The sequence below is a fragment of the Cucumis melo genome, chromosome 2 (genome assembly GCF_025177605.1).
Source record: "Cucumis melo cultivar AY chromosome 2, USDA_Cmelo_AY_1.0, whole genome shotgun sequence".
Classification (NCBI taxonomy): domain Eukaryota; kingdom Viridiplantae; phylum Streptophyta; class Magnoliopsida; order Cucurbitales; family Cucurbitaceae; genus Cucumis; species Cucumis melo.
The window spans coordinates 23,744,378-23,766,189 of record NC_066858.1 but is presented as its reverse complement, the minus strand read 5'-3'; the positions used below and the strand labels follow the sequence as shown (position 1 = coordinate 23,766,189).

Below are 21,812 nucleotides of genomic sequence, written 5' to 3'. Positions count from 1 at the left end.
GTTCGAAAAAAGCTAGAATTTAGTTTCTAGAGTTACAAAAAAAATTATAATTTAATTCATATTGTTCGATAAGACGTCTCAAATAGTCTATAGATATATTGATAAATTAGTATTTTGCCTGTTGGTGCATAAAATCTCCCTTTTGTAATTGCAATGCTTCGTCTCCTGCCTTGAACTTGAAAGCCTTTCTATTAAGCCAAAAGAACTTCCTTTTGTACAACCGTTGTACGTACTGCCTTTCGGGACTTTGGGCTAACAAATCCAAATTATAGTGCCTCCTGATCTATAGCTATCAATTTATTTAATGCTCTCTAACTTCCTTTTATTTCAGACTTATCTCTGACCCTTTACCATTTGTAATAGTTTTTTTGTCCCTTGCTGCTCATCTACTAATTCTTCCTACATCCATAAAGCAGAGATGATGAGGATGCTAAGAGGAAATCCACTAAGTGGAGATGTTCAGATACACTTGCTAACCTATGTTATCTTTTAAAGAGAAAACTATCTTATTTTTTGAACAAATGTATCACCCAGTAAATCTAAGATGTCAACCTAATTAAAATGTCCTACTATTTCTAGACTAAATTTGTAATTTAACACCATAAAACTAAGTAGAGTAAAGGGAGTGGTGAGTTGTGTGTGTGTCAAGGTCATCATGTGCAAGCCACGTGAAGTGGCACAAATACTAGGTGACTTCTGTCCACTCACCTCCCATTATATATTATAATGTTATATTATATTTCTCTCCACATACATCACTTCACTCTAAAGATCCCTACTTTTTCCTCAAAAGAAAAACCCCAAATTCCATCTTCTTCTTTCTCTCTTTCTTTCCCATTTTCTTCACAACTCTCCCTTTCAACAAACCCTCCTTCCATTTCCATTGCTTCAAGGTCCTGTCTTTCTCAACTAACCCTAAATTCTCCCTCAAGTACTTCTTCTAAAAACTTTACCAAATATATACATGCCTTTGATCTTTCTCAACTCCTTTTCTAGCTTGAATTAGGTGATTTCTTTCAAGTCCTATTTGGAGGAAAGCTCTCTCCATTAATTGTCACTCTCAATGGCCTTTAGTGACAAGGAGAGACTATAGTTTTTTTCTAGTTGATGATGTGTTTTTGAGATATTCGGATATACCTATTTTATTGGTTTGTTCATCCTCGAGTTCGCAAGTCATTATATGTTCTTTTAGGGTTTTTGTTTGTTTTTGTTTTCTTTTTGCACAAATTCCAAATCAAGGGGAAAAAGAGATCAAAAGAGAGATATGTTTGTGTTCAATAGTTGTAGTAACAACAACCATGGTAATGACTACTCTATCTCTTTCCCTGACCATTCATTTCTTCACTTTCCTTCTCCTTTTGATGATGATGGTAATCCTACTAATTCCCTTCTTCTTCAACAACAATCTCAACATGACATTTTTCTTCATCATCATATTCCATTGAATGAACCATCTCCTCCTCCTCCATCAACTTTTGTAAATGCTTTGAGATCATCAGAAACAATCAATAATGATGTTTTTCATCAAGACCTCATCAGTCAAAAGAAAAGATCTTCATCTAAGAGAGATAGACATAGCAAAATCAACACTCTTCATGGACCAAGAGATAGAAGAATGAGGCTCTCGTTGCCTGTGGCTAAAGAGTTTTTTGGTCTACAAGACATGCTTGGTGTTGACAAAGCTAGCAAAACTGTCGAGTGGCTGCTCTTTCAAGCTAGACATGCAATCAAGAAACTCTCAAAGGATCAACAAAGCTTCCATATTGACGGCAATGGTGATACAAGGAGTCCATCATCGGTTTCAGACGGGGAAGTCGTGTCAGGGATTATTGATGAAACGCCGACTGTCGTCAATAACAACGACATCAACAGGAAAGAATTAGAAATAGGACGTAAAGCGACGACAAAGAAAGAGAAGAGGAGTAGGGTTGGAAGGAAAATGGCATTCCACCCTTTCACGAGGGAGTGCAGGGAGAAAGCCAGAGCGAGAGCAAGAGCAAGAGCAAGAGAGAAACAACTTCAAATTGAAGGAACAAGTACAACAACAAAACTACAAGATGTTAGCAAAATAAGTTTATGGATGAGTAGTACTCAAATGGAAAATAATGGAAATGATGAGCAATTAAGAACAAGAAATGAAGGAAAAATAATCATAGATCATGAAACAACAGATGATTGTTTGATGATCATGGGAAGGTGGAGCCCCTCCAACTCTATTTATTGCAATTCACTCAATAACAACAATAATGGAAGTCCCCAAGAGGTAAATTCCAAACATCAACAAACTTAACTATTACTGTTTTTTCAATTCTCAAGTGATAAACTATTATCTATACCCTTTTAAAAGGTAAAGTCCAAGAAAAAATTTAAGTACAAATTGTGTTCATACATTTTTGGCCATTTTCTTATAATAATTATTTGGGGTTACATTTCAGCATCCATATGGAGATTTTCAATTCTTGGTAAAATCATGGGAGCCCTACAACAATCATAGCATATGTTAACTTCTGCTATACATATATCTTAAAGCTCAGACAGAGATCCCTACAAAGAATCAATTATATATACTTTCAAGTGTGCCCAATAATGGTAAATTTTATTATATCATGCATTAATCTTCCTTTTTCTTCTATTCTGGAGTTTGTATGATTACACAAAAACATCTTTTATGTTTTGTAATGTCATTTCCTTTTTCTACAAACATTTTGTTTGTCCAACTCCTGGAATGTGAAACACAAATTAGAGGGATAAATAGAATCTCTGTATATGGTGGTTTGATAAAGATTTTGTTTATAGCTATTTGATTTTGGAATTTATGCTCAGTTTTGTCTTATCTTTTTACCTTTGGTTTTCACATTTCTAAACAAAAGTTTGAATGCTTATTTGTTTATGAAAGAAAAAAAAGAGTTGCTAAAAACATTTCTTTTCTTTAGTTTTCCAAACTTTTATTTGGTTTTTAAAGAAAGTGGATAACAAAACAAATAAATATAAAATAGAAAGTATTGTTTATAGCTTATTAATTGGCAAAAGAATTTCAATAATCATTTGATTTTTGAAATTTAGGTTTATAAAAGATGCTACAATTTGCATCAATCAGTGTATCTGTTTTTCATTCACTTTTCTACAAATCTGTAAAAGCTACACCAAGTTTGTCTTGAAAACAAAATAAAGTAGTATATTTAAAACTCTTTAATTTTAGATTTTAGCTAAAAATTCAAATGTTTTTTTTTAAAAAAAAAAAAAAACTCATGACAAGAAAATTGGAAAGAAACACACAAGCATCAATTTGAAAAACTGACACTAGATCGAAATCATTAAACAAAACCTAGAATATACATCTTTGACATTGAAGATAGCCATTCTAACTAGATCAATTAAACAGGTAAAAGAACAATGTAAACATAAGGAGAATTTAAACTTTCGACTTGGCCAATGATATATATATCTTAACCAATTGATTGACTAATCAAATTTTATTTTTAGAACATATAGGATTGAGCATTTGTAGTCCTTAACATGGTTTAGTGTTCTGTCTTATACTAACCCTTCCCTTTAATTTCTTGTATATAATTAATATTAATATTTAATTTGAAGAAAAATAAAAATAAAATCGATAAATTATAAGAATACTTTTGCAAAAGAAAACGCTGTAATTGAGAGGATAATTATAAGTTCTCTATATATATACTTAATTTATTTTACCATATTATTAATTACATAACATTGTTCTAACCCCATATAATTAGTGCATTACATAGACAAGAGTGGGAAAACTTTTAAGAAGTGATTGAATGACCCATGATTTAATTATTATCCACTACATAGTACAAACCAAACCCCATATAATTTCAACATTTCAAATGATTATCTATAGCATTACACACATTCAAATTAAACTTTTATACTATGTATGTAAAATTAATTAATTACATAGTATTTATTTTAAATATATGATTATCAACTTTGTTAATATTATTATTGAATGAATGCATATGGGAAAAGTCCAATTTAGCCCTTGAGATCAAACATTTGCATGAACCTAGGGAAAAGCTTTTTTGCCTTTATATAACATACAAAATTTTCTTTGCTCCAAATAATGGAACAAAGACACATAAAAGTCTCTTATAGAAATTAATGAAACAAAACTCAAAAGTCTCTTATAGAGATTGTTTTGTTGAACCAATAGTAAGGGAAGGGTTATTTGTTTAATTTCTGTTCATTAATTCAATACTTGTTAGAAATAATTATATATAATACAGTTCTTTTTCACATAAGTTTATGATGATGTGTTTGAAATATATACACACAATTATATTGCCAAATATTAGGGTTAATTTTTATTCGTTTTTATTGAAATTCTTTAAACTGTCCTCTTTTTTCTTCCTCTCACCCTATGTTTCAATTTTAAAAGAATAAACTAAATTTTGTGGGTGCACTGGATAAGAGAAAAACGGTGAAGGCATAACTGTATGCAGTGTGTTCTAAAATAGAGATAATATGAAGTAGAGATGTATAGAGAGTATTATTTCTGTCAAAAGTGGTGTAGACTCGTTGTGTCCCTAATTCGTCTGTGTTGTTTGAGTTATGGGGTATTTCAAATAAATTAGTGGTGATCCTTGAAAGATGTAGTCGTGGTTTGAACCATGATCGACTAGGATAGGCGTGGTGTGTTTTAGATAGAGGGGATGACCTATATAAAATTGGCAGATCGAGAATTATGTTTCAGTCGAGATTTGGTGGCACTAATTTAGTTGGAAGAGGAAAGGATTTTCAGAAGTGGAAACAAAGTCTGGCATTTATTAAGCAAGAGAATGGTCATAGATATAGATACACAAGTTAAGACTATATCTTAGTCAATGAAATCTAGGAAAGTAATACCTCAATATACAGATAATATAGAAATATGTAGAAAGCCATTTATCTCTAATATTTTGCAACTCAAAAAAGAAGGATGAAGAACCAACCTTTCATCTTTAACGAAGAAGATTATATCAAAGTCAAATTATCATTCAACTAAGCTTAACAAAGAAAACGATTATGTCAAAGTCAAATTAGTTTAGAAAAAAAAAACGAGATTTGATCTCACATAAATTAAACTAAAAGGAAAAAGGGAACAGATACGCATAGAATCTTTAGCAGAAAGCAAAGGTTAAACTCAGCCATCGATTGGTTTAATATATCCAAACAGGCAGAAAACAAAGATGACTAACAATAATTATATTCTCAGAAAAAAGAATAATATATTTCTACCAAATAAATGGAATATATATTTGACTAATTATAAATTCCAAAATAAATAAATAGTTACCTAGTTGGGAATGGTAGAACTCCTGAAGAAGACGCAGAAATTTCAAGCATAACTCCATGAAAAAAACCTCTGCAAATAGAAAGACAAAGAAAACCCTATTTTTTTTTTTTCAAAATAATTGAGAGAAAGAGAGAGAGAGAAGAGAGAGATTTTTTTTCCTTTCTTTTTTACGGTCTCTTTTTGAAGAAGAAAGAAAAAGTGGGGGGAACATACATGAGAGTTATCTTTCCTCTTAAATGCAAAAGACCATATTCCCATCATTTTGGTAAAGTAAAAGTTAAAAAGAAATCCTCTTTTTTTTTTCTTTTCTTTACTTGTTTTTTTTTTCACTTCACCCATTTAAAGATATTTCTTTTTTATTATTCGTCTCATTGAAATGATAATTTTACATTCTTAACCTCTCCAAACCATAATTAAATTATCTTTAATCAAATTTGTGTCTACAAGGTATTGAGTTGATAACTTAGTTGAATAAATGGAAGACTAATTAATCTATAGGTTTTCACAATATTACAATTTTTACTATATTGAAGTTTGAATTTTTGTCAATACATTTCAAGATTTGAACTTTTAAGCTTGATTTTTCACTTTTCATTGTTCGTATTTGTTATTTAATTTAAATTTATCATAATTAATTAAGTTTCATTCTTTCTTTTTTTATCACCGTTAAAATTAAATTACAATTTCACATTATAATTATTTAAAACTAATTAATGAACAATACTAACAAGTGAGTATTTAATTAAAAAAATTCCACCTAATTAGTTTAAAATCTTGAAACTTCGAGATCAAATTTCAACCTAACCTCAATTTTAAAGGGTAAATTGTTGTAATATTTTAAAAATAGTAGGCTATTAGAATCAAATTGAAACAATATGTAATATTTTGAAATTTAAAAACCAACCTATTGAGAAAAAAAAAAGGCATTCTCTCCAAAATAAAAAATATCAATTCAAATGCTTATCCATGAAATTAAAAGAACAAAGAAAATGACAACATATATATATATATATATATATATATATATATACATATATATATATGTGTGTGTGTGTGTGTGTGGGTTTGGACGATAATAGACTGGTTACATTGAGTCCAAGATTGTGGGCGGAATTAAAGCATTTTACACAATCATGTTTTCACCCACGCAACTTGAATATAATCCTTTAAGCATACTGCCTTTTAACTTCCCTTCCATGGGGTTTCCAAGGTTTGTGCTTGTCCTTCTTGATAACCCATCGATCTTTTTTCCTTTTTAGAAAATCGAAAATCGCATCTTTAATTTGATATCAAAGTTAATAATATAATTTTTATGTTAGTCGAACTATACCTTGAAAAAATTATATATATATATATATATATATATATATATATATATATATATATATATATATATATATATATATATATATGTGTGTGTGTGTGTGAGAAAAACTTGTGTTAATTGGCCACATATATACCATGTTCCATGCAGGTTATAATTTGCCATATTAGTCTCTTTTCTGAAATGCAGTACAATTTTAATAAGTCTAAATATATTTTTATTTTGATTTTAAGTATTTTTAGCTCATCTTAATTAAATTTAATGATATCTCTAATATATTATTATTAAATAAAAGCATATTCCATTTAGAGCATTCTTATTATAAATGTAGAAAATGTATTTAAATATTATATTGTCTTATCCGATACAACATGTAGTAAAATATAATGGAAAACAATTTGTATCCCAAAATTGTACCAAAAACATAAAATTTCATGAAGTATGTTACCAACAAGTTTATATATTGGATATGAAAGGGAGAGGTCAAATAAAATCTTTTTAAAAAAATACAAAAATTAGATGTGATGTGAAAGTTTATGTTGATGTTGATAATTAATTAGGCCTACTTTCCATTATCATTGGGTTAACATAATGAAAGGGGACAGAAAGAAATCAAACCAAAACATGAATTTTGGATGAATCAAAATCAAAAAGATTATAATCAAAAGATCAAATATGAATGATTGACTTAATTTTGTTTGAAAAAAAATAGTAAACATATAATAAATTTTGTATACAATTCAATGAACCTTAAGAACGAAAGTGGAGTGTATGATTGAAGAAAAATAGAAGATTTTGCACAGTATAATGCACAAAAAGAGGAAACTTGGGAGAGATAATTAGAAATCATATTTACCATTTTCATATGATCCCCACTAACCCAATGTTAAATGATCATCATGTATGGTTTGAACAGAAGGTTAATTAATATTTAGTGTTTAAATCAACTTAATTAATCCCCTTAAGCTTAAAGAAGTAAAAACATAATTGGATAATCGAGTTTGAGTTATGTTTAAATTCTTGCTCTCACACAACAAATAACCTTTTACTTTTATAACACATGTTTATAATTTGTAATTATTATTTGCTTATTCAAGCTAAGTCAATAAGGAGTTTAGAGTTAAAAGGAAAAAAGAAATCAAAGAAATATAAATTAATAGTTAACTTGTGGTTTTCTAAGTCTAATTTGCAAAAGGCTTAATAATTGTGATTATTAGTGCATATCAAATCAATTATTCAACACTGCATATTTGAAACCATAATAATCATTTGAAAAATATTTGAAAAAAGATGCATGAATTTATGTTACAATGCAAGATCAAGAAACCCCCAGTATATATATACACTAATTAAGAATAAGTACTTTATATAATATATGATTATAAGAATTAGAATAAAACCTGGACTCTGCAGCTGCCTTTTACTAACCAAAGCTTTTCCTCGTCACACCATATTCTTCAATGGGGGAATACATAGTTTGCCCTAAACTGAAAAAGTGGTGGGAGGAAGAAGGTAAGGGGAAGAAGCAGTAAAGGAAAAGGGGTACTGGGGAGGAGGTAGAGTTTAAATAATGAAAAGTGAAGGGGTTTTTTTGAAAATTTTGAAAGGAAAAAGGACATGGAAATTAATTAGAAAAGAAGAGAGAAAGAGGGTTATTGGTAATTGTAGAATTGTGTATAGGGTGCGTCAGTGTAATATCAACCTCTACCTAATTTGTTTCTTTCACCACTTTGCATGGATCATATCAACCTCTACCTATAGAGTTCTATATGGCTTTGATTTTCAACTTCACGTCTCTTGACCCAGACTGGATGTCTTCAAATATGTAGAGAGTCATTTTGTTCGTATATTTCCATATAATTATAATCTGATTACTGTGCACTTTCTATCAACAAATTTGGATGTGTGCAGAGTAAACCTAATTTGGATGTGAGTGGGGTGGTGGGTGTTAAAAAAATGCTCATGGTTGTATTTCATGTTTTCAAATATATATCTTCAAACATGTAATTGTTGATCGATTTGAAAAGTTGGATCGATTTTAGACTAAACAATTGTTCGAAACGTGTGTTTCAACCTAGCTATCCACTTATATAAAACAAAAAAGAAAAATACTCACGTACATCTCAAACGTCGTCAATCTTTAGTGCATTTTACTAAATTGTTCATTTATATAATTTGTCGTATAACGATTTTTGTTTGCGTTTTTTTATTATTTATTTTTTTGTGTGCGTACGAGAGTGATAAGATGGTAAAACATATAGATGGGTGCATTTCAAGTATTATTAAAAGAAAAATGAATTTAACTTACAATTTAGAATACTATATTTTTTAGTCTATATTTTACATTTAAAAATTAAAAGTTTAAAATATGGGCATATTGGAAATATAAAAATGGTGTGTTTGAATGAAAAGTTGAAACGTACTGAAAATTATGCAAAATTGCCGGAGATACGTGTTGGAAATGTGTGGAAGATTGAGGGCATAAGAAAAATGAAATCATGAAACGTGGATAAACGTCTTAAAAATCTTAAAAACGAAATGAGTTTAATATTACAATTCAAGTTTGTAACATTCAATCAAACACATAAATTTTAGGTTACACTACACTTTTATTCTACGGGAGTCCAATCCATGAACATTGTCCAAAACGGTTTCAAATTTTAGACAGTTTGATTTACAAATTTAAAAAATTGTTTTACAGTTTACATATCAAAAAACACCTTCCACAATCAAAAATTGAAAACAAAAGAGAAACATAATTAAAATAATTTGTTGTAGTTATTAAATTTTGGAATTTGGTTACCTCAATTATGTGTAGCAAAACGGTGGAAAAAGTGTAGAGCATTGGTGAGTGGGGGCAGGGAGAGCCCACAAAAGTCCAAGTAGCCACAGACTAGAGAGGGTGTGGGCCGGCAACCCTATGTTCCCTTTCCCCATCATTATATCATTAGCCCACTGTTCCCTTTTCTTCCCCCAAAAATGACCTCTTCTATTTAGCCATTTAGCCATACCCACCCAACTCATCACTCCTCACTTTCTACTTTTCTTACCCTTTTTAGAAGATTTGAAAGGTTACCTTACCAATATTCGAATTTATAACGTTAGACAAGAAGTTGGTTATCATAGTTGAGTTGTAATATCTTTCATTTGGAGTTTAGATTATTTTGGTTTGAGTCATAATAATATGTGTTTGAGGTGTAAACTATTTTTGTTTAAAAAGTAAATAACAATGTGACATTTGTTAGACGTGAACAATTACATAGTTAGAATTTTCATCTTTTATTGTAATAAGACAAATATTTAACTTTTCTGTTTTAAAAAGATAAAAGACCTAAATGAACCAAATATGCTAAACTGTCTCAACGTAAAATTAATACAAATAACGTTTAAATAATGAAGTCTTGTTTAATAACACTTGAAGGTGATGTTTTTTTTCTCACAGTATCTAATTAAACAATTTAATTCTTGGTCTTTAAAAAATATTAATTGTTTGTGTAGTTTTCTAATTTCGACCAAAACACTTCTAACATAAAAATTAATAGATAGAAGTAGTATTCATTGACTTGATTTTAAATAAAAAAAAAATTACTTGTCAAGGAATGGACAATGAATTAGTTATTACAATTATGAGTTATCACAGGTAGATTACAATAGTTCGTATTTGAGGGATAAATTTTTTTAATCTGAGTCACAATAGTGTGTTAGATAAATACTAAATTTGATAACAAAATCGATTCTAAAGATAAAAGAGTAAAAACTTGTAGCAAATAATAAATATCGCAATAATTGAAATTTTTAAATAATATTGATAATAGGCAAGGGGGAATTTTTAACATTATTTATTAAGAGGGGATTAATATAATTTGAGCCGGGAGCGTACTTCCGAACGCGCGAGTAGTCTCAGTTTCCCGCCACTACCATCGGCACTCAACCGAATGTAAAACTCATCGCCAAGCTTTTCAGGTTCCAAGGATTTTTCATTAAGGAAAAGGGCAAAGGAGAAGGAAAAAAGGGGAAGAAAAGCCATAATCGTAAGCTTCAAAGCGAATGGATGACAACGTTGATGAGCGAAGCAAACTTCCCGAGCTCAAACTTGGTACACTCTACATAATCATTATTTTTCTTTTTTCTGTTTCTCTATTTGCACATTGGGTTTTCCAGTTTTTTTTTTTTTTTTTTTTTTCTTTTTCTTTTTAATCCATTTGGTTGAAAATGATGACAGATGCTAAGCAGGCTCAAGGGTTTCTAGCGTTCTTCAAAACCCTACCCCCTGTAAGTTCATTTTGCAAGTTGGTTTCGCACTATCAGAGCTGAAATTGGTGTTATTTGTTGTTGTTACTGGACTTAAGTCCCTAGCGACATGGGATAGAAGGACATTAACTGGATGCTTGATTATTTATACTAGAACAAGCTTATTCTTGTAATATTTCGGACTGTCAGAATTATTTAGAAACTCCTTTAGACGAGGCAATGGAATGTGATTTATTTTAATTTCATTTTTGTGCTGCAGGACTCAAGAGCTGTTCGATTTTTTGATCGTCGGGTTAGTTATTCAATCTTCATTAGGCCATCACTTGGTATTGTGTGAATGAAATATATTCGGTTGGCTTTTCTTTCTGCTTATCATCTATGTGAAGCAATTTGCGTGTTATCAAACTGAAATGTCATTTCTTCGTATATATCCTTAAGAAGCTGGAATTGGATATGTTTTCGTTCACAAAACACATGCATATGTTATTTATCTTATTTTGTTTTTTCTGGTGGGATGAGATGAAGAGGCTCTTTCGTTTTAGTTTCCAGTTAATCAGTATTCTTGATTTAAATAATTCCTGCGTGGAATAGATTCCTTGGCTATCTTGAGTTTCATCAGATTCTCTCATTTCTAAGGATTGTAGTCTTGAGTTTCATTAGATTCTCTCATTTCTAAGGATCGTAGTCTTTTATCACAAGAAAATAGTATCCTTTTTGTTTAAGAAATAATGATCATACAGGATTACTATACTGCCCATAGCGATAATGCAGTTTTCATTGCAAAGACCTATTACCGTACTACGACTGCTTTGCGGCAACTGGGCAATGCATCTGAATCCCTTTCTAGTGTGAGTGTTAGCAAAAATATGTTCGAATCCATTGCTCGAGATCTTCTTTTGGAAAGAACAGACCATACACTGGAGCTTTATGAGGGTAGTGGTTCGAATTGGAGATTGATCAAAAGTGGATCACCTGGCAATATTGGAAGTTTTGAAGATGTTTTGTTTGCAAATAATGAAATGCAGGATAGTCCTGCTATTGTGGCACTGTTTCCATACTTCAGAGATAATGGGTGCATTGTTGGACTAGGCTATGTTGATTTAACGAAAAGAGCGATGGGGATGGCAGAATTTCTTGACGATAGCCATTTTACAAACGTGGAGTCAGCTTTGGTTGGTCTTGGTTGTAAGGAATGCCTTCTGCCTCTAGAAAGTGGAAAGTCTGGTGATATAAAACCTTTACATAATGTATTGACAAAGTGCGGCGTGATGCTAACAGAGAGGAAGAAATCAGAATTTAAAATGAGAGACTTGGTGCAGGATCTTTCGAGGCTCGTCAAAGGTTCTGTTGAACCTGTTCGAGATTTGGTATCTGGATTTGAATTTGCACCTGCTGCCTTAGGAGCACTGCTGGCGTATGCAGAATTACTGGCAGATGAAAGCAATTATGGAAACTATAACATCCAGAAGTACAATCTTGATAGCTACATGAGGCTAGACTCTGCTGCCATTAGAGCATTAAACGTCCTAGAGAGCAAAACCGATGCAAACAAAAACTTCAGTTTGTTTGGTCTTATGAATAGAACCTGTACTGCTGGAATGGGTAAAAGATTGCTTCATATGTGGTTAAAACAGCCTCTGTTAGATGTCAAAGAAATTAGTTCCAGACTGGATCTTGTTCAAGCGTTTGTGGAGGACACTGCTCTCTGCCAAGATTTGAGACAGCATCTCAAACGAATCTCAGATATTGAACGATTGACGCATTATCTTGAGAAGAGAAGAGCTGGATTACAGCACATCGTTAAACTTTATCAGGTATAAGTTTAAATGAACTGCTGAAATTCGTTTTAATTGAAACGATTCTTAAAGAATGGTTTGGATAATGACTAATGACTAATGACTAATGATATGCTAATTGAACACCGATGCATTGATATCTGTAAATATACCCCTTTAGCTAAATTATTTACGTTTTTTTACTCTATTTATAAAGAAGTAAAATAGACAAGTAAAGACGAAGAGAACATTTATATAAAAGCAAAAAAATTGATTGTCTTCTCTTCATTTTTATTTGGGTTTAGGGTTAAATCTTGACACTGGGTTTCCACACACACACACACACACATATCTTGGCACTGGTTGAATCAAGGTTCTTGTACTATCAATATTATGAATAAATTGCTATCGGGACTTGGTTTTCATTGCAAGATTTATGTTTTTGTGGTAAGTGGTATTTTATGTCCTTATTACTATGATATTTAAACTTTCATTTTTATAATGCAGTCAAGTATAAGGCTTCCATTCATTAAAAATGCCTTGGAGAACTACGAAGGACAATTTTCCTCGCTGATCAAGGAAAAGTACTTGGAATTTCTAGAGACCTGTACTGACAATGATCACCTGAACAAGTTCAATAATCTCGTGGAAACTGCTATTGATCTTGATCAGCTTGAGAATGGAGAATATATGATTTCATCTAGTTATGATGCTACTCTTTCCAAATTGAAGAATGTGCAAGAATCAATAGAGCAGCAAATACAGGACTTGCATAGGCAAGTTGCTAATGATCTTGATCTTCCAGTTGACAAGGCTTTGAAGTTAGACAAAGGTACACAATTTGGACATGTTTTTAGAATTACTAAGAAAGAAGAACCAAAAGTAAGAAAAAAGCTCTCCACCCACTTCATTGTTCTTGAAACCCGAAAAGATGGAGTGAAGTTTACAAATACCAAACTTAAAAAGTTGGGTGACCAGTATCAGAAAATAGTCGAGGAGTACAAAAGTTGCCAGAAAGATTTGGTTCATCGAGTAATTGAAACTGCTTCATCCTTCAATGAGGTGGATTTTCTGTCTATGATGTATCTATTGTTCATTAATCATTAGCACTTTAATTGGACTTAAAGAACTTTGTGTATTTGTAGGTATTCAAACCTTTGGCCGAGTTGCTCTCTGAATTGGATGTTTTACTTGGTTTTGCTGATTTGGCCTCTAGCTGTCCCACTCCTTATACTAGACCAGACATCACTTCATCGGTATTCCTTTTTTTCTGTTGGTTATCTTAAGCCCCAATAGATAATGTATCTCAATTAAAAGTAGCACTTAACTATTGTATCTCATTAAAAATTGCAATTGCTCAAACATTAACTTGTTTGTGTCCATCTGCAACAGGATGAGGGAAATATTATATTGGAAGGAAGTAGGCATCCTTGTGTGGAGGCTCAAGACTGGGTTAATTTCATACCAAATGATTGTAAACTAGTGAGTAGCTTGTTTGGATAATCAAGAATAAGCTAATTCTATTCTCATTTGTTGTTATTATGTTTTAGATGTGAAATATCTGATTACTCTAAACTCTTCTTTCTCTCGTAAATAGGTAAGGGGTAAAAGTTGGTTCCAGATCATTACTGGGCCTAACATGGGTGGAAAATCTACATTTATCCGGCAGGTGTTATGTTAATTACATTCACCATTATTTTATTTTAAAATATTTTTAAACCTTTTGGTGGTCTAATAGCCTGGAGCTGTGACTTATTCTTCCAAACTCAGCAATTCTTCCAAATTCATCTTATGCTGAGTTTGGATGATTAAGTATCACAGGTGCTTGATATTAGCTTGCTGTTACTGTTACACCATGTATTCACTCTGAACAATGGAACTACTTTTTGGCGTCACATAAATCATCTGAACCAGTTTTTTTGTGTGTTTCAAAGGTAGGAGTGAACATTCTAATGGCACAAGTAGGTTGTTTTGTTCCCTGTGACAAAGCTAGCATTTCTGTTCGTGACTGCATTTTTGCCCGCGTAGGTGCAGGTGACTGTCAAGTGAGTTGTCAAAACACACTCGTTTCTTTTGTAACATCACTTCACTAAATACTACATTTTCATCAACCATCAGATCAACGTTTCTTCAAACATATCATGGTTACTTTCCATTAAGTAGTTAAAGGAGATTGGTTCTCAGTGCGTCCTTCACTTCACTGGAGAGCTTTCTTCATGCTAGAACACTGACTAGAACTTATGCCTAGTTTCTTACATCTATCCATATGGACAAGAGGGGGAAGAAGATTCACCGGCTCTCCTAAACTTTTGATCAATCTGTGATATGTTTTTCATGTCATCAAATGATCTTTTTTCCTTATTGTTGTAATCGTATTTCTGCCTAATTTGCATGTTTCATCAACTAATAAAAACTCGTTCTACATATAAAAAGAAGAAGAAGAAATTGTATGTTTACAATCAACTTTGTAATTGATGGGGAACCATTTTCAGTCTTTTTCTGTAGAAGCATTTGCTCGACAGACAAAATTATATTCTACCAGTTGTTTCCTTTGTTCTGGAACTCTAAGAATGTTTACTTTACCATTCTAGCTTCGTGGAGTTTCTACCTTTATGCAAGAGATGCTTGAAACTGCATCTATACTGAAGGGAGCTACAGAGAAATCTTTGATAATCATTGATGAATTGGGCCGTGGGACATCCACTTATGATGGATTTGGTTCGTTTCATTCTTGACTCTTTAGTTTCCTCCTGATATGTTTGCATTATAGAGTTTCCATTGGTTATTGCACAAACTTCACGCGCATCCTTAATTCTTATTTCTTGTCCCCCCTTTTTGAAGAATATCCAAATGAGTTGTTAATGTTTATGGCTGGAAACTCTATTAAAAAGCAGACTAACCGAGTCTCCAACATTCCTTGAACTTTTTTATATATGATGCTAATGATTGTTTTTGTTTAAATTAATTAAAGCATGTTGGTGAAGAACTTAAGGAGATCAGTTTATACAATAATCTTCATTTCAACTATTCTACTTCACCTGATGAAAATTGTTGTACAGTTCAAATGGGACTCTTTATGGTGTGCTGATTTTCGCTTATGAACATTGATTCCTTTCTATCTTTACTTAACCTGCTGAAAATTTCAATACATCTTAATTGATACTTTCTTATTACATGACAATCAACACCTAAAATTTTATGCTTGGAGCACGCAAGGCACTGCCTTTTTTCCTGTTTTTAAATGAAATAGTTGGATTTTATTTAAATAGCTCTGTATTGAATCTTATAATCAGGTCTAGCATGGGCCATTTGTGAACATCTTGTTGAAGTTATTAAAGCACCCACTTTGTTTGCAACCCACTTCCATGAACTTACTGCACTAGCTCATGGGAATACTGATCTTGATTCCCATGGAAAGCAAATGGTCGGTGTGGCAAATTTTCATGTCAGTGCACACATAGACTCATCAAATCACAAGTTGACAATGCTATACAAGGTAAATGTTTGCTTGGAATATCTCTTTTTCTTGTATTCTATATTCTTCTCTCTGTCTGACTCTTAAAGTAGATGGGTTTACCAAGGACATCACAATTCACAATGCTTATTTTTTTACTATTTCTTTAGGATTCTGTAGTTTGGTCAAAAGCTTTGTGAAAAACAGTTTAATATAACCATGTAGTTTGAATTTTGAAAGACACTACAGAAGGGCAGTGGGGGTGTCATTTGAATAAATTCTGTTGGATTAATATTAACCTGTACGGTATCTGTAATATGTTGATCTGGAGTCATTTGATCAATGAGAGTGAAAGTAGAGCTAAAGCCTTGAGTGCTGTTGACACATGTTCTTGAGCCTTTAATAGCAAAGGAGGATACCAAAGTCGTTGTCTTCTAAAACATATTCTAAGAACAGTGTGGATTTACAACTTGTGAATTTACCCTTGGTATTTTACCCAGGATTTCTTTTACCGGTCTTAGTTAAAATTGGATGCAGTGAGTTCATTGTTTTGCCCCAATTTCTTGGTGTTGTAAGTTCTTTTGTGTTACTGAGCTTCATTTGTTCCTTCGTTTTTTTGTCTTGTGCAGGTTGAACCCGGAGCTTGTGATCAAAGCTTTGGGATTCATGTAGCAGAATTTGCTAATTTTCCTTCTAGTGTCGTGGCACTTGCCAGAGAAAAGGCTGCTGAACTGGAAGATTTCTCCACCGATACAACTGCTCCAAACACTAATGGGAAAGAGGTATACAATCTTTAGTCTTACATTTCGAACTAAAACAATTGATTCCATCCTTATCTACTACAATTTATGGGAGAATGATCCAGAAATTCAAATAAGAACAACATATCTTACCTTCTTTGTCTATTAAGTCACGTGTTTCCATTTCTTTTTGAAATTCTTGTAACACCCTGCTAAAAGGATGGATGTAATTTTTACAAACCTTAAGGCTGAAAAAGTCATCAACAAGCTTTGAAACCTAAACTGCTATTTCTCCAGAATTTAATTGGAATTCCTTTCTTACCAAATAAACTGAATGCAAGTGATCTTAACTATTTTAGAATCATTTCCAAAATATGCCCTTAGAGTAATGCTCATATTTGATTTGTCTGTGCTGATTCTCTTTTTCTTTTTAAATTCAACAACATATGAAGATTTGAAGCTCCAGTTTTTTTAATTAAGGGTAGATCCTTAAATCAATTCAGCTATTGCTATGCCCAAATTGGCTTACTGTTTCTTTTTCTTTCTTTTGCCCTAATAGACTTATGAGTGCATGCTTATACACATGCGTGTAGGCACTCAAGTCATGTTTTATATGTCATTGCTCATCATTATATTACCTTTTGGATTTGAATACACATTATATACACAGATACCATCAAAGAGAAAACGTGAGTTCAGTTCAGATGACATGTCCAAAGGCGTAGCACGGGCTCGCCAGTTCCTAGAGGAGTTTTCTAATCTGCCCTTGGATAAAATGGATCTGAAGGAAGCTCTACAACAAGTGAGTCAATTACGAGATGGTTTGAAGAAGGATGCCGTGGACTCTAATTGGCTCCAACAATTCCTTTGAGGTATCATTCTTGTCTTGTGGCCTTTGTACAGCTTTTGTTAAGGCTTAAAGGAGATGATTTTGAGAGTCTTTTCCCTCACAATTTTGGATGTACATAACCCCACAAATACTCTTGCTAGCTTCAGTTTTGGGTATCCTCCCTCACAATTTTGGTTCTTTTGGTGGAGAGGGGAAAGGCTAATTATGTATCAAAGCCCTGGAGAATATGGAATCTGTGGACTACTTGTTAAATCTTATGTCAGGTGCCTGATTTTCATGCTTTCATATGTTCATTGATAAATAGTTTATTAGGGTGTATTTATTAACTTTTCACCTCTAGTAATAGAGGTTATGCCAATATCAATCGGTCAAGTTCATTTTGACTATTTTGAATACAAAAATAGATCCAAACAGAATAGCAAGTCTAAATAGAACTGAATCAATATAGTTTTTATTTGAACATTATTTCAATTCAGTTTAAAATTATAAGTAAATGGAGTTTTTTCGGTTAGATCAATTTTGGATTTCATACTCAAATCCAAAATTGAATAAATTCAAACTGCTTATATTATAATTTTCTAAGTCAAAAACTGAATCAAACAACGATTCAGTTAGGGTTTGGTATATTTCTAAAAGTAAACTTTTTATTTGGCTCAATTTGACTACTAACCTGAACTGAACCATTAGTGCAGGGTCAAATAAGGTTATGACATTTATCTATAGATTGAGCTACATATTGTTGAACTAAATTAAAATCAAATTATTCCAAATGTGTTTAGCATTCTCAGTTTAAGGTTTTCAATAATATGAATAAAAGAATAAGAAGAATTTACATAATGATACGTTAAATTATACATTAATTTAGAGTAAAAGTAATCTGTTTTATCAGTTGATTTATTGTTGTTTTTTTTAATCTTTAACAAATAAATACAAAATAATCAATCACATCAAGTATTATCCTTCTCTTTTTCTTTACGTAATTTGTCAAAAGAAATGTGGATCAAATTTCTCTCATATGTTATAACGTTGAACTAAATTCCCTTTGCAATATCTTCCTCTCTTAATTCTTATTCTTTATCTACCAAACAATTTGATTGACCAAATTGAAAATTGATTACGAAAACTGACGCAAACAATCTATCAAATCAAACAACTTTTGAATTCCCATTTCATTTCATTTCCAGCAAAATCACATTCAAAGAAACCTTCAGGGCTTTCAAAAGGCCTTATATCCACCAATTGAGGAATAAATATCAGTTTCAAAAAGCCAAAAATATCACACCAATTAATTTATAAAAAAGGAATTGAACTAGATTATATCTACACATATTTGACAAAAGGAAATTTATATTCTAATAATACTTTATGTCAATCTTTTCAAAAAGTAAAAAAATAGACTCATCACCATGTAAATTAATCCAAGTTTCTTTTATTCTTTTCTGAAAAGAATCAAAATTTCTTTGTTTTCATAAACACATACAAACACAATCATAGAATAATATATTAAACCTAAATATTGATATTTAGTGTAAACAAATTTACGATAATGATACAAATTATAATTTTATGATGTCAGTCCTTGTTAGACTTTATGATAAAATTCATTATCCCATATACGATATTTATCAATTCAATACACAAATACTTCCAATATAAAAAAGAAAACACATTATATTTGTAATTATGAGAATGACGTGTAGGACCATTCGAATATTTAAGTACAGTTGTATTTATATTTTAATCTTTATGATTAGTATTAATCCAATTGATTCCTAAAGTATTGCCTCCACGTGTCCTTTATGTACAACCTGTCTTCATTATTTGGCTATGGGTGCGTCCTCCAATTAGCCTCAACCATTCATCACATCTCATCAAAACCTATGTTTAGAACTGATTTTTTTAAAAGTGTTTGAATTTTAGGTTATTAATTTATTTATAAACATGTTTTTATGTTAGAATAATTGTATAGTTATAATTTTGTTATATTATATATAATAATTTATAATGTTTTGTATTTTGTAATTCAACGATGTTACTTTTAGAATTTTGTATTGTTGTTCTCGTCACAAAGTCCAAAAGAAAAACATAAAATAGTTTTCAAAAAAATCAAAATTCAAATACATATTTGAATTTCACAACATAAAGCATATAATTCATATTCACTATTTGTAGGGTGAAACTCTATTTTCTTCAAATTTGACCAATCAATTATTTTAAATTATAAAGCTACAACAAATTTAATTATACTTTCTTAAAAATAAAAGGAAGGATGGAGAGAAGGGGTACCAAAGAGGCATTAATATACTTTAAACAAATATTTTCAATTGCATAAGAAAAATAAAAATAAACATTTTATTACAAAATTATTTACTAATTTAATTCATAAACCCAAATTAATGCTTTTCTTAAATTTTAAACCTTTCACACATGTTTTGATCGTTTTATTTCGATGAATCCAAAGTTATAAGTGTTCGTCTTTTAGTTCAAATTCATTCCAATCTTTTTTGTTTTTTCGATAAGTATCGCTAAGAAAGTAATAAAATACAAAGATGGGGACAAAATATTAATTTACACAACCTTAGATGTTTGAAATAGGAATGCCCCAAGACAAGAAATTCCCTCCTCATTTTAGGTAAGGTTCCAACCAAGAAAATTGGGCACACCTATACACATTTTCTAACCACTAAAAACATCATTCAAAATTAGTAAAATACCACAATTAATTCAATTGGAAATAATTCAAAATGTCAATAAATACTATAATATTAATTTCTTTAATACTTATATCAATTCAAACTCTCGACACAAACAAAGATCAATAATAGTGTATTACAAATATGAACAACAAAGACAAGATTTGGAATAATGTAACATGAACATAGTGATCTTAACAAATTTTATAAATTGATCCCTATGGTTATATATATAAAAATAATAATAGGGTCATTCATGTCAATTTAAATACATACATATATATATCATCGACATTGTCGGCTGTTGGAGGTTTATTAAAATATATGTCTTTGGTTGTGAGAATGTCTAACAACTATTGCTACCAATTCTTTAACTTTCTTTTCCAAAAAGTATAACAACATTAAATATTGAAAATTGTGGGTGTTTTATTCATCTCCAATTGACTGAATTACCCCCAACTCTTCATCCAAAATTACATCTTTAATTATTATTATTATAAAAAATATTAGCTGACTTGATAAGATCGAACGTTTTGAATTTGATTTTAATTTAATGAAGACTAAGTTCCGTTGAGAATAATGCTCCACCTCAAATTTTGCCGTTAATTAATATATTTTAATTAAAAATAAATTATGCTTTTAAAAAAATTTTGAATTGCAATATATCGAAATTTGCTGGGTCGTCCAAAATTAAATTAAAAAAAATAAATCTAAAGACCTTTTAGTCTTCAAATTTTAATGAATATGTGTTTTTGGTTAAGAGGTTTAGAATAATAGACTTATTTAGTTCTCGAGTTTTCAAAACGTATTTTTTTAATCTATGATTTTAAAAATTATGTTTTATAGGATTTTAAAACTATATTTCATGTTTGATTTTTTTTAAAAAAATAATTATATAATATTTAAAATTTTATAAAATGGTTTCAAAACAGTATATAATTTGTAGGAGTTTATTTTTATAATTTAAAATGTCACATAATTATTTAAAATAAAAGTATAAAGTCGTTTGAGAGATCTTTTTAAAAAACTCAGACACTGAATCGATATATTTTGAAAATTCATGAACCGAATGGTTTTTCTTATAAATATCAGAATCGAACACACATATTTATCAAAACTTAAAGACTAAAATGGTAATTTTGTCCGGAATACATAAATTATTCAAAGAGAAAGGTTAGATTTTGGGTTGGAATTGTGGGATCATTTACACATATTTGTCATTGGATATTTGTTTTCCTCCTTCATTTTAGTCTCTAGAATTGGTCATTGATTGGAGTATATGGTAGGGACACAAATACATAACCCGCAGGTAATTTTAGGGAAAAAATTATGATATTGAGCACTTCCTATATCTTTTTATAATTCCACTCAACGCATATTCCCAATAATAAAAAGAAAAAAAAAGAACTTTCATATT

General features: G+C 30.8%; 2 protein-coding genes and 1 long non-coding RNA gene across 4 annotated transcripts; 2 read left to right on the top strand and 1 right to left on the bottom strand.

The window, feature by feature from the left end:
- Positions 1 to 832: 832 nt before the first annotated feature.
- LOC103494105 (transcription factor DICHOTOMA-like) lies at positions 833 to 2,783 on the top strand. Its single transcript, XM_008455144.3, has 2 exons — positions 833 to 2,263; positions 2,436 to 2,783. Exons 1-2 carry the CDS (start codon positions 1,265 to 1,267, stop codon positions 2,502 to 2,504), a joined length of 1,068 nt encoding a protein of 355 aa, XP_008453366.1. The 5' UTR covers positions 833 to 1,264; the 3' UTR covers positions 2,505 to 2,783.
- LOC127148124 (uncharacterized) lies at positions 2,137 to 5,492 on the bottom strand. Its single transcript, XR_007818796.1, has 2 exons — positions 5,309 to 5,492; positions 2,137 to 2,479 (listed from the first exon to the last, which is right to left on the bottom strand). It is a non-coding gene; the product is annotated as an uncharacterized LOC127148124 (long non-coding RNA).
- Positions 5,493 to 10,489: 4,997 nt separating this feature from the next.
- On the top strand, positions 10,490 to 18,118 carry LOC103494106 (DNA mismatch repair protein MSH2). Of its 2 annotated transcripts, none has more exons than XM_008455145.3 (13): positions 10,490 to 10,728; positions 10,855 to 10,904; positions 11,143 to 11,175; positions 11,624 to 12,697; positions 13,166 to 13,720; positions 13,804 to 13,914; positions 14,051 to 14,140; positions 14,256 to 14,327; positions 14,593 to 14,703; positions 15,250 to 15,376; positions 15,952 to 16,154; positions 16,742 to 16,894; positions 17,523 to 18,118. In XM_008455145.3, exons 1-13 carry the CDS (start codon positions 10,680 to 10,682, stop codon positions 17,721 to 17,723), a joined length of 2,829 nt encoding a protein of 942 aa, XP_008453367.1. In that variant the 5' UTR covers positions 10,490 to 10,679; the 3' UTR covers positions 17,724 to 18,118. The 2 variants fall into 2 exon arrangements, with proteins under 2 accessions (XP_008453367.1, XP_016901359.1); XM_017045870.2 differs by having other exon boundaries at positions 10,692 to 10,728; positions 11,655 to 12,697.
- The last annotated feature ends 3,694 nt before the right edge of the window (positions 18,119 to 21,812 follow it).

Excerpts from the sequence above, each read along its gene's own strand:
- LOC103494105 (XM_008455144.3), top strand. The coding sequence starts at position 1,265 with ATGTTTGTGTTCAATAGTTGTAGTAACAACAACCATGGTAATGACTAC. Across the intron at positions 2,264-2,435 it reads ATAATGGAAGTCCCCAAGAG|CATCCATATGGAGATTTTCA; the intron begins GTAAATTCCAAA and ends GTTACATTTCAG.
- LOC103494106 (XM_008455145.3), top strand. The coding sequence starts at position 10,680 with ATGGATGACAACGTTGATGAGCGAAGCAAACTTCCCGAGCTCAAACTT. Across the intron at positions 14,704-15,249 it reads TAGGTGCAGGTGACTGTCAA|CTTCGTGGAGTTTCTACCTT; the intron begins GTGAGTTGTCAA and ends TTACCATTCTAG. Across the intron at positions 15,377-15,951 it reads ATCCACTTATGATGGATTTG|GTCTAGCATGGGCCATTTGT; the intron begins GTTCGTTTCATT and ends TCTTATAATCAG.